Raw genomic sequence first — 19,738 nt, forward strand, 5'->3', positions numbered from 1 at the left:
ACAGAGAGAGAGCCATCTCCCCACTCTGCCAGCATCTGGCTTCAGAGAGCCCCTGGGCCCCCAGGGTTGGTGGCAGTGGGTGGGCCCCCACCTAGAGAGTGCAGAGACGAACCCTGGAAAGTTTCCCTAAACCTGGACCCTGGACCAGCCCTTGTCACCAGTGCAGATCCTCGGGCTGCCCCAGATCCGCTGAACCAGAAGCTCTGGGTTTTTACAAGCCCCCCAAGGATGCTGACACTGTTTGAGAACCACTGCCCCTATGGTGTGAGCGTCTCAAAGCCAGTCCTCACCTCCTGTCTCTCTGTATCACCGTGTTCCCCAGTAGGCCCTGGTGTGGGGTTGGCTAAAACGTGGACAAAGGGCAGAGGGATGGTGGAAGTGAAGTGTTGCATGGAGATGAAGAGATCAGGTTCAGAGAGGCCAGGTAATGTGCCTAGAGACATACAGCTTGTTCACTGATGCTGTGTGCTGATATCCTCCCGGGGGCGGCTGTGTGACGTTGAGCATGTTAGTGTCTCTGAGCCTCGATTTCCCCGACTATGACACGAGGAGAGGGACAGCTGGCATGTGAAGTCATTTTAGGGACTGAAGGTCATTCAGGCCCATGTCAGGCCAGGTGGGTGGCTCGGTGTCTTCCTGCAGTGTTCCAGGAGTGTCATTGTCTCCTGCCCATGCTGTTCCCTTGGAACCTTCCCCTGCAGCCTCAGGTCCTGCTCCTGGCCTCTTTTTTTTTCTCTCTTTTTGTTTTATTGGAGGCTAATTATTTTACAATATTATATTGGTTGGTTTTGCCATACATTGACATGAATCTGCCCCGGGTGTACATGAGTTGCCCTTCCTGAACCCCCCTCCCACCTCCCTCCTCCCTTTATCCTCCCTCTGGGTCATCCCCGCACACCAGCCCCGAGCATCCTGTAATATGAATCAACCCTGAACTGGTGATTCGTTTCACATATGACAACATACATGTTTCAGTGCCATTCTCCCAAATCATCCCACCCTCACCCTCTCCCACAGAGTCCCAAAGATTGTTCTATACATCTGTGTCTCTTTTGCTATCTCGTATACAGGGTTATCATTTGCATCTTTCTAAATTCCATATATATGCATTAGTATACTGTATTGGTGTTTCTCTTTCTGGCTTACTTCACTCTGTATAATAGGCTCCAGTTTCATCCGCCTCATTAGAACTGATTCAAATGCATTCTTTTTAATGGCTGAGTAATACTCCATTGTGTAAATGTACCACAGCTTTCTTATCCATTTGTCTGCAGATGGACATCTAGGTTGCTTCCATGTCCTGGCTATTATAAACAGTGCTGCAATGAACATTGGAGTACATGTGTCTCTTTCAATTCTGGTTTCCTCGGTGTGTATGCCCAGGAGTGCGATTGCTGGATCATATGGCAGTTCTATTTCCAGTTTTTTAAGGAATCTCCACACTGTTCTCCATAGTGGCTGTACTAGTTTGCATTCCCACCAACAGTGTAAGAGGGTTCCCTTTTCTCCACACCCTCTCCAGCATTTATTGCATGTAGACTTTTGGATAGCAGCCATTCTGACTGGTGTGAAATGGTATCTCATTGTGGTTTTGATTTGCATTTCTCTGATTATGAGGGATGTTGAGCATTTTTTCACATATTTGTTAGCCATCTTTATGTCTTCTTTGGAGAAATGTCTGTTTAGTTCTTTGGCCCATTTTTTCATTGGGTCATTTATTTTTCTGAAATTGAGCTGCAGGAGCTGCTTGTATATTTTGGAGATTAATCCTTTATCAGTTGCTTCATTTGCTATTATTTTCTCCCATTCTGAAGGCTCTCTTACTTATAGTTTCCTTTGCTGTGCAGAAGCTTTTGATTTTAATTAGGTCCCATTTGTTTATTTTTGCTTTTATTTCCAATATTCTGGGAGGCGGGTCTTGGAGGATCCTGCTGGGATTTATGTCGGAGAGTGTTTTGCCTACGTTCTCCTCTGGGAGTTTTATGGAATCTGGTCTTACATTTAGCTCTCTAATCCATTTTGAGTTTATTTTGGTGTATGGTGTTAGGAAGTGTTCTAGTTTCATTCTTTTACAAGTGGCTGACCAGTTTTCCCAGCACCGCTTGTTAAAGAGACTGTCTTTTCTCCATTTTATATTCTTGCCTTCTTTGTCAAAGATAAGGTGTCCATAGGTGCGTGGATTTATCTCTGGGCTTTCTATTTTGTTCCATTGATCTATATTTCTGTCTTTATGCCAGCACCATACTGTCTTGATGACTGTGGCTTTGTAGTAGAGCCTGAAGTCCGGCAGGTTAATTCCCCCAGTTCCATTCTTCTTCCTCAAGATTGCTTTGGCTATTCAAGGTTTTTTAAATTTCCATACAAATTGTGAGATTATTTGTTCTAGTTCTGTGAAAAATATCGTTGGTATCTTGATAGGGATTGCATTGAATGTATAAATTACTTTGGGTAGTATACTCATTTTTACAATATTTATTCTTCCAATCCACAAACACGGTATATTTCTCCATCTATTAGTGTCCTCTTTGATTACTTTCACTAGTGTTTTATAGTTTTCTATGTACAAGTCTTTTGTTTCCTTAGGTAGATATATTCCTAAGTATTTAATTCTTTTCGTTGCAACAGTGAATGGAATAGTTTCCTTAATTTCTCTTTCTATTTTCTCATTATTAGTGTATAGGAATGCAAGGGATTTCTGTGTGTTGATTTTATATCCTGCAACTTTACTGTATTCATTGATTAGCTCTAGCAGTTTTCTGGTAGAGTCTTTAGGGTTTTCTGTGTAGAGGATCATGTCATTAGCGAACAGTGAAAGTTTTACTTCTTCTTTTCCAATTTGTATTCCTTTTATGTCTTTTTCTGCTCTGATTACTGTAGCCAAAACTTCCAGAACTATGTTGAATAGTAGTGGTGAGAGTGGGCACCCTTGTCTTGTTCCTGACTTTAGGGGAAATGCTTTCAGTTTTTCACCATTGAGGATAATGTTTGCTGTGGGTTTGTCATATATAGCTTTTATTCCCACTTTCTGGAGGGTTTTTATCATAAATGGATGTTGAATTTTGTCGAAGGCTTTCTCTGCATCTATTGAGATAATCATATGATTTTTATTTTTCAGTTTGTTAATGTGGTGTATTACATTGATTGATTTGCAGATATTGAAGAATCCTTGCATTCCTGGGATAAAGCCCACTTGGTCATGATGTATGATCTTCTTAATGTGTTGTTGGATTCTGATTGCTAGAATTTTGTTCAGGATTTTTGCATCTATGTTCATCAGTGATATTGGCCTGTAGTTTTCTTTTCTTGTGGGATCTTTACCAGGTTTGGGGATTAGGGTGATGGTGACCTCATAGAATGAGTTTGGAAGTTTCCCTTCCTCAGCAATTTTCTGAAAGAGTTTGAGTAGAATAGGTGTTAGCTCTTCTCTAAATTTTTGGTAGAATTCAGCTGTGAAGCCGTCTGGACCTGGGCTTTTGTTTGCTGGAAGATTTCTGATTATATCCTCTAGTTCCATGCTTATGATGGGTCTGTTCAGATTTTCTATTTCTTCCTGGTTCAGTTTTGGAAAGTTGTACTTTTCTAGGAATTTGTCCATTTCTTCCAGGTTATTCATTTTATTGCCATATAATTGCTGATAGTATTCTCTAATAATCCTTTGTATTTCTGTGTTGTTGGGTGTGATCTCTCCATTTTCATTTCTAATTTTATTGATTTGGTTCTTCTCCCTTTGTTTCTTGATGAGTCTGGCTAGTGGTTTGTCAATTTTATTTACCTTCTCAAAGAACCAGCTTTTGGCTTTGTTGATTTTTACTATGGTCTCTTTTGTTTCTTTTGCATTTATCTCTGCCCTAATTTTTATGATTTCTTTCCTTCTACTAACCCCGGAGTTCTTCATTTCTTCCTTTTCTAGTTGCTTTAGATGTAGAGTTAGGTTATTTAGTTGACTTTTTTCTTGTTTCTTGAGGTGTGCCTGTATTGCTATGAACTTCCCCCTTAGCATTGCTTTTACAGTGTCCCAGAGGTTTTGGGTTGTTTTGTTTTCATTTTCATTCATTTCTATGCATATTTTGATTTCTCTTTTGATTTCTTCTCTGATTTGTTCATTATTCAGCAGCGTTTTGTTCAGCCTCCATATGTTGGCATGTTTAATAGTTTTTCTCCCATAATTGAGATCTAGTCTTACTGCATTGTGGTCAGAAAAGATGCTTGGAATGATTTCAATTATTTTGAATTTACCAAGGCTAGATTTATGGCCCAGGATGTGATCTATCCTGGAAAAGGTTCCATGTGCGCTTGAGAAAAAGGTGAAATTCATTGTTTTGGGGTGAAATGTCCTATAGATATCTATTAGGTCTAACTGGTCTATTGTATCATTTAAAGTTTGTGTTTCCTTGTTAATTTTTCTGTTTAGTTGATCTATCCATAGGTGTGAGTGGGGTATTAAAGTCTCCCACTATTATTGTGTTATTGTTAATTTCCCCTTTCATACTTGTTAGTAATTGTCTTACATATTGCAGTGCTCCTATGTTGGGTGCATAAATATTTATAACTGTTATATCTTCTTCTTGGATTGATCCTTTGATCATTATGTAGTTTCCTTCTTTGTCTCTTTTCACAGCCTTTATTTTAAAGTCTATTTTATCTGATATGAGTATTGCTACTCCTGCTTTCTTTTGGTCTCTATTTGCATGGAATATCTTTTTCCAGCCCTTCACTTTCAGTCTGTATGTGTCCCTCGTTTTGAGGTGGGTCTCTTGCAGACAACATATATGGGGGTCTTGTTTTTGTATCCATTCAGCCAGCCTTTGTCTTTTGGTTGGGGCATTCAACCCATTTACGTTCAAGGTAATTATTGATAAGTATGATCCCGTAGCCATTTTCTTTATTGCTTTGGGTTCGAGTTTATACACCCTTTCTGTGTTTCCTGTCTAGAGAAGATCCTTTAGCATTTGTTGGAGAGCTGGTTTGGTGATGCTGAATTCTGTCAGCTTTTGCTTGTCTGTAAAGCTTTTGATTTCTCCTTCATATTTGAATGAGATCCTTGCTGGGTATGGTAATCTGGGCTGTAGGTTATTTTCTTTCATCACTTTAAGTATGTCTTGCCATTCCCTCCTGGCCTGAAGAGTTTCTGTTGAAAGATCAGCTGTTATCCTTATGGGAATCCCCTTGTGTGTTATTTGCTGCTTTTCCCTTGCTGCTTTTAATATTTGTTCTTTGTGTTTGATCTTTGTTAATTTGATTAATATGTGTCTTGGAGTATTTCGCCTTGGGTTTATCCTGTTGGGGACTCTCTGGGTTTCTTGGACTTGGGTGATTATTTCTTTCCCCATTTTAGGGAAGTTTTCAACTATTATCTCCTCAAGTATTCTCTCATGGTCTTTCTTTTTGTCTTCTTTTTCTGGGACTCCTATGATTCGAATGTTGGAGCGTTTAACATTGTCCCAGAGGTCTCTAATATTGTCCTCATTTCTTTTAATTTGTTTTTCTTTTTTCCTCTCTGTTTCATTTATTTCTACCATTCTATCTTCTAGCTCGCTTATCCTGTCTTCTGCCTCTGTCATTCTACTGTTTGTTCCCTCCAGAGTGTTTCTGATCTCATCTATTGCATTATTCATTGTATATTGACTCTTTTTTATTTCTTCTAAGTCCTTATTAAATCTTTCTTCCATCTTCTCAATCCTTTTCTCCAGGTTATTTATCTGTAACTCCATTTTGCTTTCAAGATTTTGAATAATTTTCACCACCAAAATTCGAAATTTTTTATCAGGTAGATTCCCTATATCTTCCTCTTTTGTGTGTGCTGGTGGGCATTTATCTTGTTCCTTTACTTGCTGGGTATTTCTCTGCCTCTTCATCTTGCTTATATTGCTTTGCTTGGGGTGGCCTTTCCCTCTTCTGGCCATTTGTGGAGTTCTCTTTATTATGTAGTTTCCTCGCTGTGTGTGGGGTTGGACGGGTGACTTGTCAAGGTTCCCTGGTTATGGAAGCTTGTGTCGGTGTTCTGGTGGGTGGAGCTGGATTTCTTCTCTCTGGAGTGCAATGAGGTGTCCAGTAATGAGTTATGAGATGTCAGTGGGTTTGGGGTGACTTTGGGCAGCCTGTATATTGAAGCTCAGGGCTAGTTTCCTGTGTTGCTGGAGATTTTGCATGGTATGTCTTTCTCTGGAACTTGTTGACCCTTGGGTGGTGCTTGGTTTTAGTGTAGGTATGGAGGCGTTTGATTAGCTCCTATCGATTAATGTTCCCTGGAGTCAGGAGTTCTCTGGTGTTCTCAGGATTTGGGCTTAAGCCTCTTGCCTCTGGTTTTTGGTCTTATTCTTGGAGTAACCTCTAGACTATCTGTCATTTCCAAGGTGGTTCCCTCTGTTTTGGCTTCTGTTTGCTGGTCTCTTCAGTGTCTAATTTCCGCCCTGACACTAGGGTGTGGGTGGACACTTTTTAAGGCTCAGTTGTTAAGTCCTGTTCTGGGAAGGGAGGAACATTGCAGAGATATTTGCAGACAAATATCTCTGGCGTCTGGGGAGTGCTCGCAGTGTCTAGGCCACAGTGGGTTTGCCCCCGCTCACAGCGCGTGTGCTGTCCCAGTCTACACTGCACAGGCTCTAGGTTGCTCTGCTGGGAACTGTCCGAGGCCGGCGCTGGGTTGTATGCACTTCCCAGGTCTGAGCAGCTCAAGTTCAGGTTCTCGGGTACTCCACAAAGGCGCAGACTTGGTTTGGCCTGCGTTTTGTGCCTTCCCTGGTCCGAGCAGCTCAGGTGACCAGGTGTTTGGCGAGCGCAGTCACTGCGACTTATCACCTCCCCAGTCCCTGCCACTCGGTTTTCTGGTTGTACAACTGGCACACCTTCTCAGGCAGATATCGACGGGCCCGAGCCCAAGAAGTCTTGATTAGCAACGAAGCCTGCCTGCAGTTTGGTATCGGATGCCTTTCTGGGGCCGCGGTTGCCCCCTCCGGCTCTGGCTGCCCTCCCTTGCCTGTCTCGGTGGGGGGATGGGGGATGGGCCAACCGCAGCCGGCTCGCTCACTCAGTCCTTTGTTCTGTGAGCAGGTCTGGTGGAGTCTTAGGTTAGAGCTTTCCACCTTTTCCTGGGGAAGCTATCCCAGTCTGCTTTGCTATCCCCAGTTAGATCTCTCAGATTGTTCTCGCGGCATTCAAGCCCAGTCCTCTCTCTAAGCAGTTCAGCCAGCTCCTCCCTGCCCAGCCCGTGCTTGCTAATGGTGGATGCAGGCGTCTATGCTGCTTCTCCGCTGGGAGTTACCGTTTGGCGGGTAATCTGTGGGTTTTAATTCTTTCTTTCTTTTTCCTCCCGGTTATGTGGCCCTCTGAGGTTCCAAGGCTCACCACAGACTCGCCAGTGAGAGTGTTTCCTGGTGTTTGGAAACTTCTCTCTTTTTAAAGCCTCCCTTCCTGGGACAGAGCTCCATCCTTACCTCTTTTGTCTCTCCTTTTATCTTTTATGTTTTTTCCTGCCTCCTTTCGAAGACAATGGGCTGCTTTTCTGGGAGCCTGACGTCCTCTGCCAGCATTCAGAAGTTGTTTTGTGGCCTTTACTCCACGTTCAAATGTTCTCTTGATGAATTTGTGGGGGAGAGCGTGGTCTCGCCGTCCTGTTCCTCCACCACCTTGTTCCTTCTCCCTGGCCTCCTTGACTGTTGTTCAGATGCCACCTTTTCACCCCAGTGCCTCCTCACCTTTCTCTGCTTTGTTTCTCTCTGTGGTCTCATCGTTCTTTTCCAGCATCCTCTGTGTATCCGTGTTTTAGGTTCAGTTCAGTTCAGTTCAGTCTCTCAGTCACATCTGACTCTTTGCAACCCCATGGACTGCAGCACGCCAGGCTTCCCTGTTAATCACCAACTCCCCGAGTTTGCTCAAACTCATGTCCTTTGAGTCTGCGATGCCGTCCAACCATCTCATCCTCTGTCGTCCCCTTCTCCTCCCGCCCTCAATCTTTCCCAGCATCAGGGTCTTTTCCAGTGAGTCAGCTCTTCACATCAGGTGGCCAAAGTACTGGAGTTTCAGCTTCAGCATCAGTCTTTCCAATGAATATTCAGGACTGATTTCCTCTAAGATTGACTGGTTTGATCTCTTTGCAGTCCGAGGGACTCTCAAGAGTCTTCTTCTCCAACACAGTTTGAGTTCAAAATCATCAATTCTTCGGCGCTCAGCTTTCTTTATGGTCCAACTCTTACATCCATACGTGACTACTGGAAAAAACATAGCTTTGACTATACCGACCTTTGTTGGCAAAGTAATGTCTCTGCTTTATAAAATGTGGTCTAGGTTTGTCATAGCTTTTCTTCCAAGGAGCAAGCATCTTTTAATTTCATGCCTGCAGTCACCATCTGCAGTGACTTTGGAGCCCCCCCAAAAATAGTCTCTCACTGTTTCCATTGTTTCCCCATCTATTTGCCATGAAGTGATGGGACTGGATGCCAAGATCTTGGTTTTTTGAATGTTGAGTTTTAAGCCAGCTTTTTCACTCTCCTCTTTCACCTTCATCAAGAGGCTCTTTAGTTCTTCTTTGCTTTCTGCCAGTAGGGTGGTGTAATCTGCATATCTGAGGTTATTGGTACTTTTCCCTGAAGTCGATTGCAGCTTGCGCTTCCTCCAGCCCAGCCTTTCCTGATTTAGGTTCAGGTCCATACTTTCCACTAGATCGTACCCCTCCCAACCCCCCCCACCCCGTGTAGGGATATGAGCTCCAGGCACTGCTGTGTCCCCATGGACACAACAGCGTGCGGTGCCTGACACATGCCTGGGGTCCTTCCCCAGCCCCCTCACCCTGGGCCGCATCCTTCCCTCCACAGATCCTGATTTACCACCCGGCCTTCATCAAGTACGTCTTCGACAGCTGGCTGCAGGGCCACGGGCGGTACCCGTCCACCGGCATCCTCTCGGTTATCTTCTCACTGCACGTCTGTGATGAGGTAGGACACACCCCATCCCCCGCTGCCTCATGTTCCCCAGGGGCAGCGAGGGCGCCTGCGGTCAGGACATCCATCCCCACCCCCAGGCCTCTTCTGGGAGCTCAGGTCCTGTCTCCACGGTGGGACTTGCTGTGCCTCCTCCATTGGACCTTCCAGGAAGGAGCCATGTTCTCCTGGTGTGGGAGCTGCCCCAGGCAGGGCCAGGCCCAGCAGGTAGAAGCTCAGACCTGGGGGCAGAATAAGGGAGCAGATTGTAATGGGGGAGCTGTCTAATGGGACCTCAGTTTCCATCTCGTTTGCTCATTAGAATCATCTGTGCAGCTAAATTCCAGCCCCCCGGCCACAGCCCAGCCCACTTCCACCAGAACTGCTGGCAGCGGGGACCAGGGACGGGGTTCCCCCAGACACCCAGGGATTTCTCTGCTCACTGAGGTTGAGAACCAGTGATTTTGCCAAGTGTGCCTTTCCCCATCATGGACTCTCCTCACCGTCTGCCAGGCTGTGCCCATGTTCCCACTGGCAATCTGGGGTGTTCACTGCCTGTGGGCAGTGAAACAGGAGGGGGACCACAGTTACCCCCCAGCTTCCTCCCTGGCCCGGGTTCAGGCAGGACACTCCGATGTCCCTTCTTGTCACCTACGGTCCATCCTTGCCCGCTGTCCCAGCAGGCTCATAGCTGGAAATTGCAGGTAGGAGTTGAGGGGGTAGCAAAGCCCACCCGCCATCTCTAACTCGTGTATCCTGCCACCATCTCCCCCCCTCCTTCAGCCAGAATCCGGGTGTCCCTGCCAGAAACCATGTCTGCCTCTTGGCACCCCCTACAGCCCCCACCTCCTGTCTGCTGGTCACAGAGCCCGTGGGCTTCTGCCTCAGGGGTGCCCTTCCCTCCTGCCCTGGGGTGGCCGTGTCTGTGCTAGCGTTTCCTAAAAAGGCTGCAGTCAGCACAGAGCTGCCTCCTGGTCTGGCAGGCCCCACCCCTGGAATCTGTCTGCCACGCTGCATCCAGCAAGGCCGTTCCTCTCCCTGAAAGCCTCCTCCCCAGTCTCTTGGGCTTCCCAGGTGACGCTAGTGCTAAAGAATACACCTGCCAACGAAGGAGATGTAAGAGATGCGGGTTCCGGTCCCTGGTTGGGAAGATCCCCTGGAGGAGGGCGTGGCAACCCACTCCAGGATTCTCGCCTGGACAGTCCTATGGACAAAGAAGCCTGGTGGGCTAGGGTCCGTAGGATGACAAAGAGTCGGACATGACTGAAGCAACTTAGCATGCCAGACCCTTCCTGGCCATCTTCTACTCACTTTCCAAGACCCCGTTCGAAGGTCACCTTGTCGGACAAGCTCTCTGCCCACTTCGGTCTCCTCGCCCGCCTCAGTGTGGTGGGGAAGCCCTGACTTCAGCCCCTTTTGAGGGCCCAGCTGGTGGCTGTCATAATCTAGCAGCTCAAGGGGACTGTTACTCATACCTTTTTGTCGTCACCTCCTCTTGAATATGGGCAGGATTGTGATTTGTTTCTAAAAGATAGGTTATGAAAAAGTACTTAATATTTGACCCTTTACAGGATAAGTTTGCTGATCTCCAAACAGAACAAAAGCAAACAAATAACCATCTGTTAAACTTCCTACCTTATTTGATCATGAAATATCTTATTTTGTGTTAACGCTTGTTTATCCAAGAAGCACATTAATTAAAAATACTTTTATGGAGAGTTTCAAGGAAAGAAAAATTAGGATTTAAGTTGCATAATGTACAAGTAAAATTTTCTCGTATATTTTGTCTTTTACCCTAGTTTAAATTTATTAAATGGTGATATGATCATAGAAGCTAGAGAAAGAGAAAACCTCTCGGAATCATATAACCAAAAATATATATTTTTGTCTAAGTAGACAATTTTTTTCCCCCTAAAACAGTACTCATCCCGGCAAGGGCATGTTGATAAAGATATGATTATATATTGTTTAAAAAAAAAAAGAAGAAGAAGCTCCTAGGGCTGAGACTTAACTCCCTCATCCCTAATTTCTCCAGCATCCCCCTGAACTCTGACAGGTTTAATGCACACTTGACACAGAATAAAGATTCAGTAAATGCTTGTCGCAGGTGAGAAGCCTGCCCCATCACCCACCAGACAGTGAGGACCCCTGGACCAGATGAATATTAGCCTAGGGAAGGAAAAGGATCAGCACCTTTTCTTGGTGGGTCACAGCCACCTCGCCACAGTCGTGGTGGGGAAAGTGAGGCTCAAAGAAGTGGTTTGGCATTCACAGGTTATACCAGCAGGAGGCAGAACTGGGGCCTGGGGTGGACTGCGGGACTTTGAAGTTCTGCCCTTCTGTCCTTGGAGAAGAGGTTGTACCTCCCTGGAGGTGCACCCAGCAGGCACCGACAAGCAGTAGGCTTCCGTTCTGCCTTCTGGCCTTGGACTTGACTTTCACTCAACTTGCCTTTGCTGCAGCAAGCGCCTGGGAGTGCCAGGCTCCTGGAGGCTATTCCCCGCATTGAGCGGCTCTCCCTTTGCTTTGCCTTTGGCAGGTGGACTTGTACGGCTTCGGGGCGGACAGCAGAGGGAACTGGCACCATTATTGGGAGAATAACCCGTCGGCGGGAGCTTTCCGGAAGACGGGGGTGCACGATGGGGACTTCGAGTCCAATGTGACAGCCACCCTGGCATCCATCAACAAAATCCGGATCTTCAAGGGAAGATGATGCCGCGCAGGGCCGAGGACAGGCGCGCCACATGTGACTCTGCATCCAGCCCCGGCTGCTCGCCGGAGCCGTTCTTCTCCAGGAACTTCGAGGGCCAGCCTCAGGGGTGTGCACAGGTGCCCCTCACAGCCTCCTGCACCCCAACATTTGGCAGCATCTACTCCACAAGGTCGCCGACCCCCGCCAGGGCTGCAGAGCAAGCCTCAGAACCAGTCTCGGTGGGGAGAACCCCCTCTTCGTTGCTGTCCTGGGCTGGGGGAGGTGGGGAGACTCTGGAGAGGTCCCATCCGAGGATTCCCACGCTCTAGAGGAGAGGATGGTCTCCTGGGGGGAAACACAGAGACTGCTCCGCCAAGGGCTCCGGGGTCAAAGCTCTGATTCTCACAGGGACGTTTCTGGGTGAAGACGACCTCCAGGACAGCCCACCTCCCCTTTCTGCCCAAAGATCATTGAACCGTGGCCAGGAGGGGTCCCCGCCCTGAAGGTCTTCAGAGACTCTAAATACCCAGGAGATGTCTTCTTCCCAAGCTGACGTTTCCTCAAGTAATTGATCTCTGTGGTTATCATGACGGCTGAGCGCAGGTCTAAGCGCTTCCATGTGCCTTGGTACTGGAGGGAGAAACTCATGCATTAACTGACATGTGGCAAAAGCCCCAACTTGGGGAAGGGGACCCCAGCAGTGCACTCCCCTTGGTCTGTAGCTGGGGAGAGTGTTCTAGTTTCCGGAGCCAGTGTCTGAGCTGCAAGAAAGCTAGGTTGGAACTAGGCTCCATCCAGAGTCCCGTCAGCCATGGACCATACATTCTTATTTTCACAGACTATTGGATTTGGTGCCTGTAACCTTCCAGAGCTTCGCGGCGGAGGGGGCGTCAGCCAGCAGTTGCCATCAGGGTCAGATCCCCCCTGGCCACCTGTATGAGGACATCCTAGAAACGTGACCGTCAGAGGGGAGAAGTCATACCTCATCCTTCATGTCCCAGCTGCTCTTTCTTCCTCGTCAGCCTTGCTGATTATTTATTGTTTTGTCTTTTAAATTCAACTGACATCGTCTGCACTTTGAGACTCACTTACGCTTGCTGTGGCAGGCAGCTGGAGTGTGGGCGCTCAAAGCCAGTTTTGTAGAGATCTTTAGACATGGGGTACTGGGGTGTTTGAGGGCTTGCTGGTGGGGTGTCAGGTTGGTAGGTTTGCCGGATGCTGTGTATCTCCTTCTCTTCCAGCCCCACTTTCTTCTTCCTCACTGTGGGCTTAGATTCAGTCTCAGGCTAAGAATCTCCAAATCAAGCGCTACTGTCTTGGGGCTGGGTGGGAACGGACTCATAGGCCCAGGTGGCGCTTGTGGTAAAGAACCCACCTGCAAATGAAGGAGACGTAAGAGATGTGGGTTTGATCCCTGGGTTGGGAAGATTCCCCTGGAGGAGGAAATGGCAACCCACTCCAGTCTTCTTGCCTAGAGAATCCCCTTGGACAGAGGAGCCTGGCGGACTACAGTCCATAGGGTTGCAAAGAGTCGGACATGACTGAAGCAACTTAGCACGCACGTGCTGACATTTAATCAAAAAAAGAGAAATCTCTTGCTGTCGAGGGCATTCCCTGAAGGGCCACGGTGCCTTGAGAAGGTGTGACCGTGGCCTGGAGGAGGATGAAGGATGCTACTCTGGGAGGCCAGGGGTCCCGCCGCACCGCGCCCCGCAGCCCTCTGGCAAGCCCTGCCCTCTGCCTCCTCATCTCCCTCTGCAAATGGGGAGGCCCACGGTGGGCATCGGTCATTCACAAGTGTCCCTAGAAGCCACACACCCTGCTGGTTCTTCCCCAGACATTATTCTCAAAGATTCAGAATCCAGAAGGTTTGTTTTTGTTTTTTTGAAAAAAGCAAGCAAACAAACGAAAAATGTTCCAGCATTAAAATCCTCCAAAACCGAAGACCCTCTTGATCGACAATCGCTTGTCAACTGCTGTGAGGTCATGATTCCCAGCATAAATCCTCAGAAGCTAGAGGTCATGGCAGCCCTTGACGTGAGGAGCTCTGCCAGCGTGTGTGGGTTGGCTGACTCATTGCCGCCTGGTCTCCACCCCGTCTCTCCCCGGCACCAGGCTGTTCACTGTGACATGCCTTTCAGTCTTCGGGTCCCCTTTTGCAAATGAGCAAAGCAAAGCCAGAGAAGGGAAGTGACTGCACAAGTGAACCAACTGTGAAATAGATTTCTAGCCGAAAAAGGGTGTTATTGGGTCCCTATTGACCACCTGGAGGTGGGCTTCCCCAGCCCCTCCGAGAGCCGCAGTCGGTTTAAGTTTCTGACTACAAGCCTCTCAGCACCCGGTTTCGTTCTCAGGCCGCCTCGGGGGCCCGAGGCAGGCTGTGACCTCCGCCTTCTCACACCTCCCTTCCAGTGGAGGAGATAGCATCACGTTTTTCCCACAGCTGGGGCAGACATGGCTTTGTGTCTGTCTCCTGGGCTTACCAACGGCCACCTAAGCGCCCGCCACTGTGGCCAGGATTAACACACCATTGCCTTAAATCAAGGGGCCCCATACCTGGGGTAAGGGTGGCCGAGACCTGGACAAGAGTGTTTCCACAGGGGTTTGGCCATCAGCCGGAGGGTGAGAAGCACCCACAAGGGGAGGCTTTCCCTGGGGCCCAGCATCCCAGCCCAGGGCTCTGCCCATTCCACAGACAGAGCTCCTTGGAGACTAGCCCCGGGCAAGGGCTAGAGGCATTCCTGCTGCAGCAGGCAGTGCTGAGCCTGAAGCTAAAGAGGCCAGGCTAACGAGGGAGAAAGATGTCAGCAACACCCCAGCCTTCTGGCTCCCTCAGGGAACCAGGAAGCTGCTGTCTGGAGCTGGAGCAAAACCTATGCCTGTAGCCACATCCCCGGAGCCCCTGGCCTCACCCACGGGAAGGAGAAGAAAGGAGGATGGGAGAGTAGTGATCTGGGGCAGAGAAGAACGTTCTTGAGCAGATGTGTTTGGAAACCCCAGCTTCATCAGGTATTGTCCAGAAAACCACCTAGGCTGGGGTTAGTGGGAGAAGCCAGATCTAAGGAAATAGGAGGTAAAAGGGAGAAGCCAGGCAACAAGGGGTGGGCAGGTCATTCCTGTGGTGGATGGGTGGGGAGGGCAGGTTCAGAGGAGACTGCCCCCCAAGGCTTGGCTGTGGCCAGAAGGGCTGGCGAGAGGCCAAACCTACCTCGATGCAAGCTGGGCCTCTGGGTCCAAGTTGAAATAGAATCACAGAGAATGCTGAGAACTGTGATGTTTGCTTTAACTGTTTTCTTCAAGGCAGCCTGAACCCAAAGAAAAAGTGGAAAACTGAAAACAGCTCGCCCTCCCTCACATGGGTGTGGCCGGAAGTGCTTTCTCGAGGGAAGCCAGAGATGGCTGGACTCCGGCCACGTGCCATCAGGACCGGCAACTGTTCTCACCCCTCCAAAGAGCTGGGGGCTGTCACTGCATCCATCAGGGACATCTGGTTTGTGCAGGGTTGGCCACAGGCCATTGGCTGGTCAGCCTCTTGTGAGGTCTGGGCTTATGTGTTTTGAGCCCCCCTGGGGGGCGTTGGCAGGGTACATGACACCTGTGCACGGAACGGGGTGAGGAACAGCTGCCAGGCAAGGTGGCACCACGTAGTCTGTCCTTACCCAAAGTAATGCCTTTCCTCCAAGCCTGCCTCCAGCCTCCTGTTTCCCTCCCAGCCCATCAGAGATCTGTACTTATACTGAACTTGCCCCTGTTGCTCAGTTTCTGATCTGCCATAGTCGCTCACCCGCCCGAGAGCCTGGTCCAGACACCAGCTTTAAGCAGGGTCTGTGTCAGGAGCCCCACTGGGCCCCGGTAGCATGGACCTGGTGCACCTCGTGCTCGCACTTAACCCGGTTTGTGTCAAAGCCAAAGCCCCCCGAGCACTTTCCCCTCTCTGCAGTCCTGTTGGTGGGTTGGTCGGTGGCGTTTTAAAGTCCGCTTTCTTCGTCCGCCCCTCCTTGCCTGGCTCCCGTGTTTTGCAGCTGAGTGTTCATCTGGATGCTTTTTTTGAATGAAGTTGGCAAGAGCCTGCCTTCCACAGCTTCTGCTCTATTTTTTATTTTTAATTTATTGTTGAATATTTCCAATGATCCAAATCAAAATGAATAAAAGAGAGCTATTTTATCGTTCAGATGTGTCTGTCGTTTTTCTGTAAGGGCCGTGTCTTGGTACGGCCTCTCAAAGTCTCCACGCAAGGGACGCTTTGAGTCTTAAAAGACACCTCCGGGGTTAGTGTCCACCCCGACCAGGTACCCAGAGGCTCAGGACATGGAGAGCTAGCCTCTCCTCAGATGTGCCTTCTCCCGGCTATGTGACTAATGCCAGTCACCCAAGCTCTCTGAACCTCAGCTGTCTCATCTATCCAGTGGGCGCCACTGCAAAGGCCGTTAGACCTAGAATAAATTCATCCTAGGAGGCTGGAGGAGACACATGCCCGCTCAGTGCACTGAGCATTTGCTGAATGAAGTAGCCTGATGTGGGCCAAGTTAGTGTCCCTCCTTCCCGAAGAGATGGGCACATCCAAGTGTGATCCAGAGGTGGCACAAATCTCCCAGTTTTTAGAATAATTCCAGCAATCCAATCATGGGAATACAGAATGGAAAGTTGGTGTCAATAATACTACCTCCTAGTAGGTACAGCACTTGACAGTTTGCAAACCTCCTCCCTAGGCGTGGTCTTGAATTTTCTCAACAGCCCTGCAGGGCTGGCGAATGACTGCAGGCAGTTGAGGGCAGAGGTGAGGTTCAAGACAAGATTTCCTTCTGTCTTCTGATCTGGGGCTACCTGTTCTCTTCAGTGACACCTCCCCAGTTTCCTGACAAGTTTGTGGTGACCTGAAGGCAGCTCCCGGAGGCAGGACGGTGAAAAGATTAACACAGGCGCTCGGGAGTCAGGCTGTCTGGTGTCCACGGTATCAGCTCTGTGAGCATGAGCAAGTTGCTTAGCCTCCCTGCACATATTTCCATATGAATAAAGTTGGGATGGGGCTTCCCAGGTGGCGCCACTGGTAAAGAATCTGCCTGCCAATTCAGGAGATTCAAGAAACTCGGGTTTGATACTTGGATTGGGGAGATCCCCTGGTGGAGGAAATGGTCACCCACTCCAGTATCCTTGCCTGGGAAATTGCATGGACAGAGGAACCTGGCAGGCTACAGGCTCCATGTGACCATGGGGTCACAAAGAGTTGGGCAAGACTTAGAGACGGAACAAAGTTGGAGTGTTGCCCTACCATCCATGTAAACGTGGAGTGAAAGTGATAGTCACTCGGGCGTGTCCAGCTCTTTGCAACCCTGTGGACTGTGGCCTACCAGGCTCCTCTGTCCACGGGATTCTCCAGGCAAGAATACTGGAGTGGGTTGCATTCCCTTCTTCAAGGGATCTTCCAGACCCAGGGATGGAACCCATGGTCTCCCACATGGCAGACAGATTCTTTACCATCTGAGTCACGCAGGAAACTGTAAACACACATTGAGAGTTAAATGAATTATACCATATCTGGGCCCTGCTCTTATCATTTGTTGACTGAAAAAATTGCTGACCCTCCATCAGAGACCTATCTTCCCCTAGGTTTGTTCCTGTTTGGTGTCACATTAGACCTCTGCAGAGGGAATGTCTACCCACTCCAGTATTCTTGTCTGGAGAATTCCAAGGACAGAGGACCCTGGTGGGCTACAGTTCATTGGGTTGCAAAGAGGTGGACAAGATTGAGCTACTAACATGCCCACAGCCATTCTATCACAATAGAGCTGTAATGTGGACAGGCGGCCACAAGGTGGCGAAACACGAAGTCAAGCCCCACGGGGTGAGCTCAGCCAGGTGGGAACTCACCGCCCCCTTGTCCCAAGCGGGAGCTGCCAGCAGGGGACAGAATCAGCCAGGATCCTCCATAGGTGGCCCCGAGGATGCAAAGGCACTTCTTTGGGAACCTTCAGGCACTCGCTGGGTACAAGCCAAAGCCAGCTTGCTCTGCACCACTGACCCTTCCCACAAAAGCCGGTCCCCCAGGATTTGACTGTGGGGCCACTGAGGAAATACACCCAGCAGCACCCCGCAGGCTGCTCCAAGCACACGCTAGACTGTTTCACAAAGGGTTAACGGAATAAGAAAAGAAGAACAAAAATTTCCCGTTTTCAGTAACATGGATGGACTTGGAGGACATGATGCTACGCAAAATAAGTCAGACAGAGAAAGACAAATACTGTATGGCCTCACTTACAGTGGAATCTAAAAAATACAATAAGCTAGGGAATATAACAAAAAAGAAACAGAAAAAAACAGTGGCTATGTGCAGGGGAGTCGGGTGGGGGCGGGCAATATAGAAGTGGAAAAATGGGAGGTGCAAACTCCTGGGTGAAGACAGGCTCAGGGATGTATCGCACACATGAGGAATATAGATACTATCTTGTAATAACTGTAAATGGAAAGTAACCTCTAAAAATTGCATAAAAGTTATCTTAACATTTAAAAAACAATGCAAAATTTTGAAAGTAGGTATAAACAAGCCAACCAAAAATGAAGGTGGGCTTCTAATTTCTTTTTACTTTCTATCACAAGGATCTGCACACATACACAAGGATTGACAGGAGAGAGTATATGAGCATCAGTGTTTCCCCCTCTTTGTTTCTTTCTTCCTTGTTCATTGTCACTGTTCATGGCCCCCTGTATTTAGGGATTCACCTCAGGCGTTGCTCTCTCCTTGTGCGTGAGCTAGTGGGTTTCTTGGGATGTGCCTGTCACATCCATCTGCCATGTCACTCACCAGGTGGAGGTGTCCCTGGCTCTCTGGCGCCCTGTCCTCCAATTGCCTTTGGAAGATGTTTTGTTTACACCAGGACTCACTAAAGTCAAGTCACCAAAGTCTATCCCTTCCCAAGTGAGGACATTGTGTGAGGTACCGGAAGCTGTGCTCTAGGGGCTTGAGAAGAAAGCCCGCACTGCTCTGTGGGTCCCTCTGCGTCCACTGGGGAAGGGCCGGCCTCTCCTTCTGCTTTGGTCTGACTCAGCACCCGCTGAACACGGCCGGGGCTCAGGCACTGGCAGCCCTCCCTCAACAGCATCCGTCCACGGGACAAGGATGATGGTGTGTTTTACCCTCTCACCCTTTCCCTGTAACACACACCACTGGGCCTCTCCAAACTCTGGAGCCCTGGAGGACACAACGATGTTCCTTCCGCGTGTCAGAGTCCCAGCCCTTTGGTCATCTTCAACTGAAACATCAGGTCCTCGTTGGAATCGGCAGATTCCAGGTAACCTGTTTCTCAGAGACTCTGGGCGCCTTGCCACACTTTTATTTGTGGGCATAGGGAAGGATTCAGAGACTGGCTATGCTCAATTCCAGTCCCACTGCTATGACCTAAATTGTCTTCCCCCAAGATCCACATGTTGAAACCTTCACCCCAGTGTGATGGTATTCAGAAACAAAGCCTTTGGGAGGTGATTTGGTTCATATGAGGTCATGAGGGTGGGGCCACATAGTGGGATCAGTGCCCTTGTAAGAAGAGACATGCCTTCAAAGTTGTCTTGGTGGTAAAGAATCTGCCTGCCAATGCAGGACACGTGGGTTTGATCCCTGAGTCTGGAAGATACTCTGGATAAAGAAATGGCAACCCACTCCAGTATTCTTGCCTGGAGAGTTTCACGGACAGAAGAGCCTGGCGGGCTACAGTCCATGGGGTTGCAGAGTCGGACATGACTTAGCGACTGACTAGCAGCAGCAACAACAAAGAAGAGACAGAAAGAGAAGGCAGCCCAGCAGCCCAGCCACGCCCCCGCTGCCCTCGGGGAGCTGACCCTCCCTCAGCCTCCTCCCCATCTGCAGACTCCGCAGGGCTCCCTGCACAGGTTGCCGTGGCTGCTGCAGGTGGGATGCTGCAGTTGGGGGTGGAAAAGTCAGTTCAACTGGATGAAACAAATAAGGGAATTGGATGCTTTGCTCCAATTCAAAGCCACACTCTCTAGTTCAGCTTGACTGGAAGTATAGTGAGCAGAGGATTTTGACTGGCTCCTTAAGCAGTCTCTCCATGAACCCAGAGCCCAGGACAGGAAGGTGGGCTTGAAGCACCGAGACCTCAGCCACTTGGAATCAGAGACC

At 48.7% G+C, this 19,738-nt stretch overlaps 1 protein-coding gene across 7 annotated transcripts in view; it reads left to right on the forward strand.

The window, feature by feature from the left end:
- ST3GAL1 (ST3 beta-galactoside alpha-2,3-sialyltransferase 1) overlaps positions 1 to 15,778 on the forward strand; it is a 96,879-nt gene extending 81,101 nt beyond the window's left edge. For 6 of the 7 annotated variants that reach the window (XM_055432652.2, XM_088844848.1, XM_055432650.2 and 3 more), the window contains 2 exons: positions 8,811 to 8,930; positions 11,455 to 15,778. In XM_055432652.2, coding sequence (XP_055288627.1) covers positions 8,811 to 8,930; positions 11,455 to 11,628 — 294 coding nt within the window. In that variant the 3' untranslated portion in view covers positions 11,629 to 15,778. The remainder of the gene's footprint in view (positions 1 to 8,810; positions 8,931 to 11,454) is intronic. The other variant, XR_008686778.2, reaches the window with a different exon arrangement.
- The last annotated feature ends 3,960 nt before the right edge of the window (positions 15,779 to 19,738 follow it).

Source organism: Moschus berezovskii, chromosome 16 (assembly GCF_049115385.1).
Source record: "Moschus berezovskii isolate FMDL1 chromosome 16, NW_MosBer_1.0, whole genome shotgun sequence".
NCBI classification, from domain to species: domain Eukaryota; kingdom Metazoa; phylum Chordata; class Mammalia; order Artiodactyla; family Moschidae; genus Moschus; species Moschus berezovskii.